The sequence below is a fragment of the Oncorhynchus clarkii genome, chromosome 4 (assembly GCF_045791955.1).
Source record: "Oncorhynchus clarkii lewisi isolate Uvic-CL-2024 chromosome 4, UVic_Ocla_1.0, whole genome shotgun sequence".
NCBI classification, from domain to species: domain Eukaryota; kingdom Metazoa; phylum Chordata; class Actinopteri; order Salmoniformes; family Salmonidae; genus Oncorhynchus; species Oncorhynchus clarkii.
In genome coordinates, this window is record NC_092150.1 from 55368240 (window position 1) to 55384742 (window position 16503).

General features: G+C 42.7%; 1 protein-coding gene across 1 annotated transcript; it reads left to right on the forward strand.

Annotated features, from left to right (window-relative positions):
• Positions 1-4733: 4733 nt before the first annotated feature.
• On the forward strand, positions 4734-13261 carry LOC139407731 (uncharacterized). Its single transcript, XM_071151585.1, has 15 exons — positions 4734-4854; positions 4997-5096; positions 5289-5509; positions 6144-6300; positions 6489-6712; positions 7006-7126; positions 7427-7623; positions 7738-7852; positions 8065-8234; positions 8313-8410; positions 8568-8698; positions 8988-9177; positions 12752-12893; positions 12995-13091; positions 13165-13261. Exons 1-15 carry the CDS (start codon positions 4750-4752, stop codon positions 13236-13238), a joined length of 2142 nt encoding a protein of 713 aa, XP_071007686.1. The 5' UTR covers positions 4734-4749; the 3' UTR covers positions 13239-13261.
• Positions 13262-16503: the final 3242 nt, after the last annotated feature.

The window sequence follows — 16503 nt, forward strand, 5'->3', positions numbered from 1 at the left end:
TGCATTATTTAAACCAAATTGAACATGTTTCATTATTTATTTGAGGCTAAATTGATTTTATTTATGTTTTATATTAAGTTAAAATTAATTCAGTATTGTTGTAATTGTCATTATTACAAATAAATTAATAAAATCGTCCGATTAATCGGTATCGGCTTTTTTGGTCCTCCAATAATCGGTATCGGCGTTGAAAAATCATAATCGGTTGACCTCTAGTTACTAGTCTACAGCTAGAAATGACGTAAACCTAGAACGAGGATACAGACAACCGCCGAAACATCTATCCTATGAGAACATTTCCGAATGGTACTCTGAAGTATCCATTCTAACAACCGCAAAATACTCTGATCTTCGGGTAAACTCAACCAGAGAGACTTTGATGAACTCTCTAGCAGATGGACCGGATTCCAACAGAGAAGACAACAACGACATATGGGCATAAATATAAATTGCAATTTATTTTCGAATGAGCAGTCGTTCATGTAAAGTATTAGCAATTTCTATGAGTAGTAATCCTTTGCGTTTCCCGCCTTTGAACCGCCCACACCTTTCTTTTGCCTACCAAGCAGTCATATCGGTTTAGTCCGCTAGGGACTTTTTTCCTTGTATCATTGTTAGTAACCAATAATATCCACTGTTTGTTTGTTATGCATTTCTGAGATTTGATTAGTTAGTAAATAAATAATTAAGCCAATTTGTATATCGCAGATTCATAATTTAAACTAGGGTCCGTGCAGATAACCAAGAATTTTATGACGTTTGGAATGAGACTAACAAGGTAATAATGACGATTAATAATTGACTACTATTGATATAAAAGATCTTCAGATCTTTCAGAGTGGATTCTGGAGATAGCCGCTCTGTATAAACTAATGCTTTGTGGTGCCAGAGGATTCATAATGAGTTAGTTATTGCCTGATTTAATTCAATCACGTAATCAATTAACGTTAGATAATCGATTTGATAAAATAGCAAGTCATCACATTAAGGATACTAAAGACACGACAGTTTCAAAAAATATGGATAAGAATAAGAGATGAAATAAACCTGCTTCATTATTTATTGATGAAGAACAACTCCAATTTCATACATCATTGAAAATGTGTCTCGTCATTCTTAGTTTAGATACACGGTATAGTCGTTGTGCTTTCGTAAATTCGTTCTGGCTAGCTACAGGCTGGACAATAGAAGGAGTTAAAATTCACCCAAGGCAGAAAAACTGCTTAATAAGAACTTTGACTAAGCATAGCAAATTAAAGGAACCGAACGTTCGCAGACATCGTTTTGACTGGAGTGATGCTTAGGATTCCATTAAAAATCTATCCCATTTTATTTTACCACTACAATCTGTTCGTCGGACGAAACTGGAGGAAATAAACTAGTGTAGAAAATAAACATCCGCACCTCGATGGTGTCAACTGTGCTTATGTCTGCGTAATGAAAAATACAAATTCTGGCATAGCGATCGATGACAAATGAAATGGTGCCCGTGTAACAGTTTTACTTTGCACACATAGACAACAGTTACCCATCGCTCCACAAAAGCAGCGGCCCTTGCAGAGTAAAGGGAACAACTACGCTATCCATGCGCAACCACCAAACTAGCTAGCCATTTCACACCGGTTCACCCAGCTATACACCTAACCCCTCATTCAATTAAGTATGAGGATTCTGTGTTATGCACTATAGCCCGTTACCATATGTGATTGAATATTATCTGCTGTTGGCCTGTGTGGATGTATGTGTTATGCAACATAGCTGACTTGAGACATTGTTAACAGTTTCAGGGCCATGGGCCATTCTCATGATGGAAAAAAACAGAATAACATGAAGACAGGAACTGTGCAATGAGTTGGGGGGAGGCACATTCAGAACGTAGTGTTGCGAGAACAAATGGTATTTTGTTAGATAACAGGAGCCAGGTGCGAGATAACGGTATCGAGCATGAGCGCATAGATATTCTTCACAGCAATAGTTACATCTATCAACTGAAGCGCATAAGGGGCTGGGACCAGCCTCTGCGCCAACAATCAACGATAGGCTGGGTGAGTCTAAACCACGCCCAGTCTCTACTCTGACAGGCCGGCTCGGAAGCAGGAACTATTTCTGTCAGAGTATATTTATAAATATCTTTGTCAAGAACAAGTCAGTTCTCTGTTTTGCCCTGCGAGGTGGGACAGAGAGCCCGTACATACGAAAATTGCATTTACCACTTATTGCTTAGCTAATAAAAAATACATAGTATACAATCGGTGACTCAGTGTCTTACTTATCCTGATACCAGATTCGAATTGACGCAACTCTAACACACCGGTTCACCCAGCTATACACATAACCCCTCATTCAATTACGCCAGTGGCAAACAGTGAAATGTGAGGAACAGCTATAGCCCTCAAACTCACCTCTGGGTCTCAAAGCCAGTTCCTCTGCATTTCTTCATTGTTCTCCTTTAATAGGGGACTGATCTAGACCTGGGACACCAGGTGGGTGCAATTCATTATCAGTTTGAACAGAAAACCAGCAGGCTCGTAGGGCAGAAGGGGCAGGGCAGCGTTTCCCAAACTTGGTGTTCATTTTGTTTTTTGTCCTAACACTACACAGCTGATTCAGATTAACAAAAATGGATGATTATTTGAATCAGCTTTGTAGGGCTAGGGGAATAAAAAGAAAATGTGCAGCCCTTTGGGGTTCAGGTGACTGAGTGTGGGAAGCCTTTGTCATAGGGTAAAAGTTGCATACCCCTGGGCTGTAGGCTGCACACCTTGGGTCAAATATTAGGTTCTGTAGCTGTGCATTTTATCGAAACAATTCTGTTCTACAATGGTTCTTTTCCTTAGCTCAGGGTAAGTAGTAGCAGGCCTAGAACAGTCTTATGCGACGCAAACATTTGAGTTGTGTTCTTCTTAATCAATCATAATATTTTGTCAAATGCCTTACAGGTTGTTTTGCCTCTTGATGGCAGCTGTGGGCATACAACAGACACCTTCTATAAGTATGCATTTTGCACCTTGCAAATTCAAGCACTAAGCATTTGACAATATATGTTTTTTGATTTTTAACTAAACTTTCCAATTCCAGATGACCTCCATGCTGAATGCCTTGGTAACGTTATTCGTTTGAGTGTCGCTCCTCTTTTTGAAGAGGTTGCTACTGTCTTTAGTGAGTTTGCCTCTTATGATTCTCTTTCTCTCCTTTCATAATTCATGGCTTGATATTGTTTGTCAACTATTGTGTTCACACCATCTCCATCCCTTCCAGATGACACACAAATCATTAACCTGACGCCTGGCCTTGCTACTCAGTGTGGATTCAGCTTTAAATTTGACCCCATGGGGAATGCCATGTTTTTTGCTTCTCTTCAAAACTGCTTTTCCCAACACATGGTAAGCGCTGTAGTGTTTGCTTGAACTTCAAATGGACAGTTTGCCTTTCAGTATCACTGCATTTGCAACCCATAATGTAGCAACGTCATTTTATTTAACCTTTGACATGGAGTCATGCTGAGACCAGGCTCTTTTACATATGTATCTTGGTGTATACAGGGCTCAAGTCAATATTTGCATCACTAGATGGAAAAATGCAATCATTGAAAACAAACACTTTCTTCAGTAAAAAGGTCCTCAATAAGCCCGAGTTGCCGTAGAGGTGGTAATTCATGCAATTTTAGAGCATGGAGGTTATTAGAAGTACGGTGCCAGAAACATTGAAGTAGTTTTACTGAACTCTGGCTATCAAAAGGATCTCCATTGTTAGCCACCCCTGGGTCTGGTATCTCTTACCTCTAAGTTAACGATGACGGAAGGTACAGCAGAAGTTTATGGAGGGCTTTCAGAGGGCCAGCCAACTTTCTGATACAGACTGCAGTGATGTGAACTACTGAGCTCTTCTCCTGTAGTGTGGCTTCAATAGTGGCAGCTGCATTCATATAGCCAATTTTGCCACAGTCTATAACTTGCATGAATGTCACCTGAATTTATTTGTTTTTTTTTATATATAATGAAAGGCTTTTTTCCCTTCCCCCCTCATTTTAGGATGATACGATGTTCAGCTTGGTCATGCAGTTCAGGCTGCCAGGAAACCACATGACTGAGGACCCTGTGTATAGAGTGGGCAAAACCTGTAGTTACACCCCCTGGACCTCCCGAGAGATTCTGTGCGACCGCAACTACATGGAGGCAAGTGAGCAGAGCATGCCCTAATGGACATGTTTACAGTCGAGCTTGTCGTACTGCCTGTATAAATCATCTGTCTAGAGCCACAACTGTCCAGTGTTTCATTTCTTCTGCGACACAACGTAGAGGTCTTGACTCTCTCGCTCTCAATCCCACTCGCCTCTTCAAAATGCACATAAGAGAACTTTAGAGGTGAGGAATCTTGGCCTATTCTCAATGCATTTAAGGAGGCGAGTGGACAGATTGAGAACTGCCCCTTGATTTCCTATTGTATGGGAGGGAGAAAATGCATAGGGAATAATGGCTTTTCTTCTCTAGGTGTCTGTCAGAAGGACTCTTCCAGACATCCAAACCGTCCCCGAGAAGCCCACTGGGGGCCCGAAAGCAAGGAGCGCCAACTTCCGGAGAGGAGCTGAGGTAGCCATGTTTCTGTAATTTCACTACAACATGACAGGATGGCGCTAAACAAAATGTGTGTTTGACAATTTTGTTTAATTCATGTTTCCATTTCCTGAGACAGGCTGTTGCTTCAGGATACAAAATGACAGCAGTCGTCTTTAGTCCTAGCAAGAAGGTCATGAATGTGGATGAGGTCCAAAGAAAGGGCTATGCGATAGTCAACACTCCCACACGGCTGGTGTTAAGAAGCCCCCATAATGCAGAGGAAACATACCTCCAGAATGTAAGCTGACTTCCTCCATGAACTGGGTCATGTTCAGTAGAGCAAACATTTGGAAAGCGTGGCCCTACCTGAACTCTGCAACATATTGTTAATACGGTTTGCCCTACTGAACACGGCCCTGGTGTGGTTGCCCCCTGAACAGGTAGCTGGGGTTCCGATGCGGGTGCTCTCAACCTCAACCTTCTTTGAGCAGAAGTGGCTGGTTACTCGAGTAGATGCCACGGCTGTTTGTCCAACACCAGGTTGAGTGTGAAATCATTTAAGATCCTTTAAACCCAGTTCTTAATTGGCTCCAGACAAGACTTTCATTTGTGTTATGTAGTGTTCAGTTGGGAAAATGTTTTGGGGTGAACTGTTTCCAAATAATGGCACATTTGTTTTCAGTTGCAAAATGTTCTGTTATGATGTGCACTTGGCTTCTTGTGTCACTGCAGAGGCAGTGGTCTTTACTCCAGAAGTGATCACCTGGTACATGCCCAAGCACATAGACCCACTTTTCTCCTCTGATGCCTTCACTATGTTGGAGGTGTACATGGGAATTGACGCTAAGAGGCTGGACACTGAGGAAATGGCTGCCAGAAACTACTCGGTTTTAGTCACGGAGGCTCATATTATTGTTGAAATTCCGGTGGGGGCTGTTGGCGGCTATTTCAAGGTCAGCGTTGGATGAGTAAAATGTTCCTGTTTAATTTCTAAATCTTATTTGTAGGGCCTTCAGTGCTTTCCAGTAACCCTTTGCCATCTCTCATGGGTAAACTCCTAGAAACGTTGTTTTGTGTAAAATGTTTCTTATTGAGCAATTGTCTGCTTAATCAGGCTAATATACAATGGATTGCAAATTGTGTGAATGCTGCATAAAATGACACTTAAACATACTCTACCGCTTGTCTTTGCAGTTTGTCCTTTAGCCGCTTGACATTTGAGACCAAATATCCACACTAAAGTATTGTTTACCGGACTTTTTAGGGAGACGGTAGCTTTGCCACTGTCAACTGAATGCAAGCAACACTCGGCTGCTGTTTACATATTGTGCGAGTTTTTACTTTGCGTGTCAGTTGCTTTGAAAATGCACACCGCCGGAAATGCAAGTTGACAAGCGTATACCTACCAGCTCTCTAAAGTCTGGTAAACAATACTTTCCTTTGGATATTTTGTCTTAAATTACGAGCGGCTAAAAGACAAGCGGTAGAATGATTGTATTTAACTTTCTGGCTTATAAGGAACATTGACCTGTTTTTGCACTCCAATTGTGTATTACAGCCTGACTGCATCACTCGTCTCCCTTACAGAGCCATATTCAGGATGACCAGTACTTTGTCACTTACACCATTGAGCCCATGCTTGAGTTGCTGTGGATCGAGGAGGTCGCACACGAGGACACCAGCTACAAAGTCCTCTTCCCTATCACAACACCTCCGATGGCCAGGCCTCCACAAGTTCGCAACTGTGAGTCTGGTTTAGTTAAACAGTGCCTATGGTAATTTGGGATGCCTGGGTTGTTCATTAGGCACGAAACAGAAGAAAATGTACTGAAACGGGGAGGCAATACCCAGACTTATCCAAAAACAAATGTCAATTTTCAACTTCCATTGTACCGCATTTCAAAATGTTTTCCTTTGTTTGCCAATGAACAGACACGCCCTTAGACACAGTTCCTGAGCAGGCAGTGTTTGTGCTTGAGTTGGGGACCTTCAACCTTGATGTGGAGCTGCTGAACATCACCTTTCCCACCATGGTGCTAACTGTTGCAGAGTGCAACGCCAGAGGCTTCAATGTTCAGGAGCAGAGATCCCCGGACAACACCTTGAAGACCTTCAGGATGGAGGTGCCCTTCTCAGACCCGGTGGTCGTCAAGGAGGTGTGTTTCTGTTAAATGCAAAGCCACACGCAGTGATTTGTACATGCCCTAATAAGTGGGCCACCAACCAAATAGAAATAATGGCACAAATGTACTTTGTATCCCTCATTTACTCAAGTGTTTCCATTATTTTGGCAGTTGCCAATAGTGCTTGATTTAGAGGAATGAGGGCAACATTACTTTAAGTATATAGTTTGTTTTAATAGTCCCCATATGTACTTGTCACTTGATGTTGAGTAAGGTTCTGTTAGCATTGTTGTATCAATTGACCAATGCTTTTAACTTCACTACAGAGAAGGGCGGAACAAGGTGTCACAACCTTCACTCTTCAGCTGATCTACGGCCTGGTCGTCTTTCCAGAGTACGCTCCTTTCTCTCACTCTGCCGTTGTGGACGCTGTACTGCTGGACATTGGTATGTCTCTGGACTACGCCAAACTACTGTTGAATGGTTTCCTCTCGTTAATGATTGCCCTGAAAGGAAATTGTCAGTGGAAGCCCAACTAGCCATACTGTAGGTTTTTCCTATGCGGTCTCTCTACAAAGAAAATGTTAAGCTTTAGAGTATTTGGACCCCGTTGTCCTGTTCCTGATTTGCCAGGATCGTGTTTATTCAGGCCCACCGTTGCAAAACAAGGGCTTCTTCTTGGACAAGTTCAAGTAGTACCTTCCTGTTTTTTGTGCTTAATGAACACAACCCTGTTTGTCCTTGTAGTGCCACCCTCAGTCACTGGCAACTGTGATCAGGAGAACTTCCACATCACTGTGGACTACAGGAACCAAGATCCCTTTTTCGTGGTCTTGGTTGGCAAGCGGCTGCTTAACCATGAGCTTGCTCAACAGTATTTAACAGAGGGCGACGCAGACTTCACCATCACGTTGCCCTTCTCTTCGCCGGACGCAGTGTTTGAGGTACGACGCTCTCCCAAAACATGTTAACCTAAATTGCTGCAGCTAGCCTCGCTTTCCTTACCCTGTATACATGCATACGATATTGGACTAATGAACTCTCCCATTGGTTCCCAGTCGGTTCACTCGTCCTCTGTCAGGAGCAGACTGGATGTGGCTCTGTTGAATCCTTACAACAACATGACCATCAAATACTTTTCCCTGGCTTGCAGCTTCCTCAAAACGCTGACTGGTTGGTTCTCAAACAATTGCTTCCGATAAATAGTCATTTGACATGGTTACCAAACCTGGGTTCCTTGCAAATACTGTGAGTCTAATAGTAGTGCCACAGATGGGCATGGTTTGCACTTTTGGTGCTATTCCATTGGTTCAAGCTCAATGAAGTGTCACAAATACAGAACCCAGGTCTGATGGCTACCTGTCTTTTGCTCCCCCACCTCCAAGAGTGTTTCTCTAACGGAACGATGACTGCGCTGGCGGTGAAGGTGGAGTCTGCTCCCGGTCTGAACCCCGGTCAGCTGACCCTGAGCGACCCCGCCTGTGGTCCCACCTACAGCGACGATCGCTTCGCCTACTTCCACTTCACTGTGAACTCCTGTGGCACCACCAGGAAGGTAAAATTACGATTACCCTGAGGTGATACGGACTGCTTGCGTCTGCAGGCTGTAATAAGCAATTCCCCTCTACTACAGTTTATCAACAATGTCATGCTGTATGAGAACGAAATCTCCTTGCCAGATGAACTTGAGGTGAAGCTGAATGCCACGGCGTCTTCAGAGGAGGAATATCAGTAAGTGTATTACGCATCACAATTGTGGCACTGGCTTTTATAGGGTGTTTTTTTTTTTCTTCACCAATTGCTCAATGCTTTGTATACAGGGAAAATGTGCCTCTACTTCCAGTGTGTCCACTCCACTGCTTGAAGTTGCCTACATCCCTCTTTTTAGGTTAAAGGTTTCCTGCTACTACGTGGCCAACACCACTCGCACATTGGCCTTCCTGACCAGGCCACGGGACCAAGAGCCTTTTGTCGAGACCGGGACGGGTCGACAAATGGTCAGAATGAGACTCGCTCAGGGTAAGCGTGCGCAAATTCAGAATTTCAACTTGACCCCTAGCCTCTAAAAGAATCTTGGAAGGTCTCCTTTACAAAACGATTCCCAAAAAATGTAAGCCTTGCGTTCTGAGAGCTACAAGTGTGGCTATGGAGTAACGGTGAGGAGCTGATTTTGGGGGGGTAGTGTTGGCTATAAATGACTTGTGTTCATCGGGGCACAACAGGATATGATAAACGAGCGTTTCTTAATGGACAAGTTCAGATGGTGCCCACTGAACACGATCCCCGGTTGTCTTGTTCTGTGTTCCAGACGCCTCGTATAACATGTTCCACCAGGAGGAGGACTATCCAGTGGTGAGGTACCTGAGACAGCCTCTGCACTTTGAGGTGGAGCTGACCACGTCCTCTGACCCCAAGGTAGCGCTGGTGCTTGACCACTGCTGGGCCACCCTCAACGAGGACCGCGACTCCCGACCCCGGTGGAATCTCATCATTAATGGGTAACAAGTTGTTTTTGGGCCTTAACAAGTGTTATTCCACAGGTGTGGTTCCTGAGTAATTAGCAACCTATCATGCTTGGCAGGCCATTTACTTTGGCTACCGTGGCTATGCCCCCATCCATAGGTCCTGAGTGGTCACAATGCTTAAAAAGCCGTGTGCGGTCTGTCACCAGATCGCCACCCAAATCTGGCGCGTACGATCACATTTTTTGTGGTCCTTGCAGCGTACCAACGGAACGCATGCTGCAACAAACGACTCTAAACCGCGTTGTCTGAAAAGCATCTAAACAATGTTTTGTACTGATGAGAAATAAAGGTCTTCACAACTTTATTCCACCTTAAATGTTAACGTTATCATCTAGTCTAAATAACAGGTTGACTTGTTTTTCAATGTGATGCGGTACAAGGGAGCCATGTAAATCTAGTTTAGAAAATATGGCATGCCGTTCACTGCGCCCGTTGCCTGAGATCTTAACTTAGTTTGGCCACTTCAGCATGTGACAAATCTTTGTACTTGTTACGGCGTACACATGACAAGTAGTTTACAGTTAACCAATCAAAAAGCCAATTGTTGTCACCTCCCCGAATACAACCGTAGCTCGAAAGCTACACAGAGTTGCAAGATATAACCCCCCAAAAAATGGATTGAGCTAAGTCCTTGGGGGGGAAGGTATTGTGGAGAGGATGATGCAGGAAATATTACTAAGATGGGGGATTTATCAACAGTTTTTCTAAGCTAAATACCCCTGGAAAGGGGGGTCTGATCTGGCAACCCTGAGGTACCATAGTTTACACTCTGATGCCGTGTTCAAATCAACTAACGACTTCAGTGCGTTCAAGACAATGGGGGTACTCCAGTTGAGATCACCATAAGTCAGTCGAGTCTGACAGACGCTTACGTGATAACCGACTGCATTGTATGGCGCTAGCATTAGCGCATATGCAGTACCACCTTCAAAAGTGTTTTACACATGTGTCATTACAATCTAGACAAGAATCAGAAAGCATGAATAGAAAGTACAAAATACTTACGGTACGCTACAGTAGAAACGACAACACGTTACGCAGAAAATAAGGCACTTTGAAAGGAATGCACGCATGTCCACAGTTATTTGTAAGGGAGGCAATAAATGTGCAAGGCCTGTATACCTGATCTGGGGAAGTGCTTGGAGTTTCTTTTGAAGGAAAGTTTGTCCGGCTCATTAAATTCTCAAATAGAAATGGTCTGCAACAGTGAAATGGGCTACTTTTGTGAAACTTAGAAAATTAGAAGTTGAAACGGCCTATAGAAAATTAGCAGGTAGTGTGCCTTGGTTTGAGGTCAGCGCGGGTTAACTGTGCACATTTTGGAGCAGGGAGTGCATTGTGACGTCACGCGCATAAAATCAACTCCCACTGCTGGGGCGACTGTTGAAGATATTTGGAACTCGCGTGTGAAAAGGTTGTTGGCGTTACCTACACCTTTTTACTCAATATTATCCTTTTGGTTTGCTACAGTTCAGTGTTCAGCCGAACTGATGGTCAGTCGAATGGAAGTCAAGAGCGGCTGGCAAGCTTAGCTTGCCTTTCCGATTGGTTTCATACAACTGCTCTTAACACTGACTGAATACTTGTTGGTTTTGGGTTGACTTCAGGCACAAGTGACCTCTTGTGTTGAAAACAGTTATTGCACTAAACATAAAGGATGGTTCACACGCCTGTGCAGCATGGATGTTTGAAACGGAATAGGATCAGTTGACAGGACGCCGCTTTCAATGGAATTTCCTGTCCTAGAGGAATGCGCTAATTGGGAGTTGCTAAACATGAACAAATACCACGGTCAAGTGTAGCAGCTTGCTAGCTAATGTTCATATTTAAAAAAAAATTACTACATTTTTGATTTGGGTGAGCACTTTGCCACAGATGGACACCGCTGGCCTAATTTTTATCTCAAGAATTTAAATTGGGTAACTATTGAAAGATGACTTATTTTTCCTACATTGTAATGGACTTATGATTATGCATGCTGCAAATGACACTTTATTTTGCGGGTGCCTTTTCAGTATCTGGATACATGTTACACCAAGCAGTGTAGTGAAGCAACTTTATTGGTCAAAACCATTCATTTGGGGGATTGGGTTTGCAAAATGCTATCAAACCACGCAATTTTACCTTTTTTAATGAAATGGTCGCAAGAACCTAAATTTGGCCATGTGGACACGGGAGTAACTTTGCAGCTGTTTATTAAATCAGAAATGTCACAGCAGTTTAAAAAAACAGGCTGAATGTTTTGTGTATCATAGGAGAAGACACCACATTCACATGGCTGTGCACGAAATGGGCAGTTCAGATTTGTCGCTGCAACTATATCTTTGTGCAAAATCCTGATTTCACAAATCCCTTTGTGCTAATATCTGGCAGTTAAACAGTAAATGATTAACCTCCCAAAGATGCACATTTAAAAAGTAGGACTAAACTGTCAATGCGTAGGTTACTTTGTATAGTAGAGCTGCGCCCTTCACAGAAGTCCTCCACGTGTGAATCCGATGCCATGGGTGTAGAATTTATTGTGTGACCAATTTTTCCGACAGCGGAAGAATTGCTCTGGCGCATTGCATGAAATTCTTAATTAAAATGAAGTGCTTATTTTTGCTTTGTTGATGATACCGACTGTCTATTCGGCAACTTTGGTTAAACCACGGTCAGTTGATCAATATTCAGGTAGTCTGACCATTCTGGATCATTTAGAATTTTAAGAACCATTTTAGAGGGACATCTCACCTCATGTCAATGTAATTGAATATACATGTTTGACAATCGTCATTTAACAAGCCATTGCAGTAGACCAAAAGTAATATTGTTGACAGAAAATAAATGCATTTTTTTTCTTCAAATAGGCAGCCCAATTTCTGTTCTTTAAAATGTACTAAATCAGATTCATCCAGGTCTGATGGGCCAAAAGATCAGAAATTAAAACCAACAAACCACTGTCGTGACGTGGCCTTGAATTATCTGAGGACTGTTTAATTGTTAGCCGACTCTAAATGAATCATGTTAGGATTTGGGGTGCCGAGGAAGCGGTTTTAAAGAGTTACCGTCTCCCGACTTAAACTCTAGACGGTAGAAATCTATTACATTGATAAAGTCAACTTATTAACCATGACATCGTATCCTCCTTGCAGCTGCAAAATCCCCAGCCTTATGATTCACTATGCACATTTTCTAGGGGAGTTTCTCTAACACGTTCAAAAGTGAATACTGAAACAATATTTCTAACATAAGACTGGTCAGAGAGATTAGCTATAGAAAATGAATGTCATATTGGTTTTTACTAGAAAGGTGCTCACTCTACAGGTAGGAATTCTCGAGCCTTTACATTGTATATGAAATATGTTTTTTAAAGATATGGCGATTTTTGGTGGGAAAAGCCTGTTAACAAAGACATTCCTTTAGTTCATACTGGAGGGGGAGAAAGAACCCACTTCTGCTGTAAATTGATCTGATCCTTACAGGACATTCATGACACCGCTACAAGGCGGTTGGGGTTTGCAGCGTTTTCTTGTCACTAACTTAGTCCCTCTCTCTACACTGGCAGCTGTGAGAACCCCGGTGATCCATACCGTGTGGTCTTCCATCCGGTGGTAGCTGACGCCAGGGTCCACTTCCCCCCTCACTTCAAACGCTTTGAGATCTATATGTTTTCCTTCGCCGAGGATGCGGGTGAGCCGAGTGGCCAGGTAACAATCTTTATTGGTTAATTTTGTGTGAGTGGCAATCCTCCCTTTTTTATATATATATTTTTTTTTAAATCTGACACATTCAAATCTTTGATTCCTAGGTCTTTGTCCATTGTGATGTGGTCATCTGTGATGCCAGTAGTCCCTCTGGCGGCCCCTGTAGTGGACAATGTGTGAATCAGGACAGCCCGAAAAGAGGTTGGTCTTGTTTTATGCTTTTCAGACCCTGGCAGACCATAACTGAACTAATAGCTTCTCTCTCTCTCAACAGGACAACGACATGTCAAAGACCTCTTTGAGGAGCGTCATTTATATGTTTCTCCTGGATACATTCTTTGGGTGTAATGTCTCTAACATGTCAAATAAAGTGTTCTATATAAAACAATCTTAACCGTTGGACTACCTTAATTGTATCTGATTTGCATTTAATACCAAGGCGCATGTAGTAGGCTTGTCATCTGACGTGAAAAGAATCTAGCTGGCTAAAGCATTGACTGCACAATTGTGTAAGCTTGCCTTGCAGCTGAAGTAACATGGCTAGCTATTTACTTAGTGTCGGATTAAAAATAACTGTTGCCTATCTGGGTATGGACCTTAAACGTAAAGTTCTGAAGTAATATTCATACCAATCCATGAACCTCAAGTCTGAATGGCATTAATGAAGCCTAGAGTAGAATACCTTTATTGTGCGACGGCTGCAAGACCTATACACACACGTATTTTAGTTATTACCACGCGTGAGATTCCCATATTGTAGCTTGTACATTGAATACGGTTCAGGTATGACTGACACATTCTTTTTCAGTCATATCAAATGATGCGGTGTCTGCATGTATGTATTACACTACAACAGCGTTTACTGCTCCTGTGATATCAATGATTACACTAACTATACATGATTGATTTAATTCATATATACAGGAAAAAAACCTATGCAGATCTAACTCATCTGAGGACACGAGTGTTTCAACCAGTGGAGAATGTGAAACGCTTTATTGAAAGTGCATTTTAATTGTAAGAGTTCAATCTTGGGCGGGCAGGTGGGTAGAGCGTTGGACTAGTAACCAGAAGGTTGCAAGATCGAATCCCTGAGCAGAAACGGTAAACATCTGTCCTTCTGCCCCTGAACAAGGCAGTTCCTAGGCTGTCATTATCTGACATGCCTAGTTAAAAGGAAGGCAAATCTCTACTTCAATGCACATATGGTGTGCATTAGATGAGGTGGGGGGAGAGAGAGCATATGATTCATGAATGACAGTGCTTCCCTAATATTCTCTCAGTTCATCCCAATTGCGCTGTCAGGACTGGATTCCTCTCACATCAAAACATACATGCAGACCAGAGCATGATTAAACCTTTTTATTCTAACACGGTCAGTCATCTTAAATCAGGAGGTGAAATGCAAAACTGACTTTGGATCATTAACTCTGGGATTTCAATGTAAAGCATCTCTAATAATACTTCCAGTTGACTCAACCAAGTGACATCATCTCTATGATCAGAACATGCCCTCTGTCAGCCATTTCAGATGCGGGAGGGGTTCAACAAAACAGCTGATAACCTAGAGGATTTAGGGAGAGAGGGATAGCGGACACCACACACACAAGTACTTTAAGCTGAAAAACAGACCCGTGAGGACAAACAATAGAAGATAATGCCAATAGGTGTCTGCGTCACATACAGTATCTTCTTTCAAAGTGTACCTGAAACATTTTAAATAGAGGGCTGTGTTTCTCACCACTTGGTTATTGCAAGGCTAACCCATGACTTGGCAGCAACAGATAGTCCAGTGGAAATGTTTATGTGGTGTAAATCTGAAAATTAGCAGCTGACATCTTAAGGGTTTTTTAATTCATGCAAGCGAGACAGATTCCACGGAGAAAAAGAACACAGAACAGTTTAATTACTTCTGGTTATGGACACTTTTTGCCAGCAATAAAGCTTCCACGGGCTGGTCCTCACACAGTGAACATCTGGCAATATCTACATTTTCGACCCCCTTGGTCAGCTCGCTCTCTGAATGTGAAGAAAGCAATAACTGAGATATGACCGTTCAATCTAAAGCAGCACGTGTCATTTTTTAGGATAAGTCAATACAGCCCAGTGCTGCTTACCTGAGATGCCATCTTCGTAGGTGTCCGCTATGACTTCCTTTTGTGTCGGGGAAAAAAGTGGCTTTCAGAACAATTATTTTAGATTTTGACAAAAAGACAATTTGCCTGTGAAAAACCACACCTTCATACAAACGTGCTACTGTATGCAGAATTCTTGACTCGCAACTGAAGACGCTGCCCTATCCTGCCAGCACGCCCACAAGCGAGCCACTCGGGAGCAGAATGATGACGCGTGGAAGAGGGAAAGGAATGAGAGGGGAACAGCAATATGTTGCAAGTTGGGCTAATAGCTGAACAATAGACTATTCTTTAGTAAAGGTTGAATAGTCTAATAGCCGAGCTGGATTTACGTCTATGCTCTATAACCTACTACTATATCACGTAAGATTGAATTGTTTGAACAGCAGTTGTCTGTGTGTGTGTGTCAAGAACTGAGCAACATGCTGAGACTGCTGCATGTTGCAAAACTGTAGATAACAGCCCGGCAGATGCTTTGTCCTGTATCTTACAAAGTTGTGGTTAATCAGGTATAGGGAGGGGTGGTCATCACGAGGTTTAACTGAGATGGAAAAATACAGAACAACACAATAGCAGGAACTGAGCAACTGTTATAACTAGGGGGTGATACCAGAACAGTAAGAATCTATACATCGACGGAGGGAGAACTCCAAGAAGCGCCAAGAGGCGGGGACCAGCCTGAGCGCCTGCGATAGGCTGAGCAAGTCTAAACCACACTCAGCCTCTACTGTGATAGACATAGTTCCAACCCGTCTGTTGGCCTATCACAGTATAAGAACAGCTGTTTATGTACATCCTGACAGTTCCCTGTTCTGCCCTGCGTGGTATTACAGTGAGCCCGTATATACGAAAGTTGCATTTGCCATTTATTGCTTAGCTAATAAAAGTACATAGAGTGCAATCAGTGACTCAGTGTTATAACTTGTTCTGATACCAGATTCGAATTGACGCAACCCTAACACTAGGTGTGATCCCCTCCCCCCTATCACAGACCAGATTTGCCCTAAAGACCAATGTAATGACTGTTTAAATATGCTACCTTACACGTTACGTTGGCTGACAATTTGTTAGCTACGATGTCCTTACGAACCACATAGCATATCATATCATTACACAGCACTATGTACCGGTATGTTAGTAGTTGTACATCAGACTTGCCAGTAGATTAACTATAGACTTGATTATTCTCGTCGTTCTTATTCACCCAAGGCTGAAAAATTCACCCAAGACTGAAAAACGGCTAAATAAGAACGTTGACTAAGCTGGAACACTAGCGCGAGCCCATAGCAAATGAATGGAATCGAACGTTCGCAGAGATCGTTTTGACTGGAGTGATGCTTAGGATTCCATTAAAAATCTATCCAGTTTTATTTTACCACTACAATCTGCTCGTCGGACGAAACTGGAGGAAATAAACTAGTGTAGAAAGTAAACATCCGCACCTCGATGGTGTCAACTGTGCTTATGTCTGCGTAATG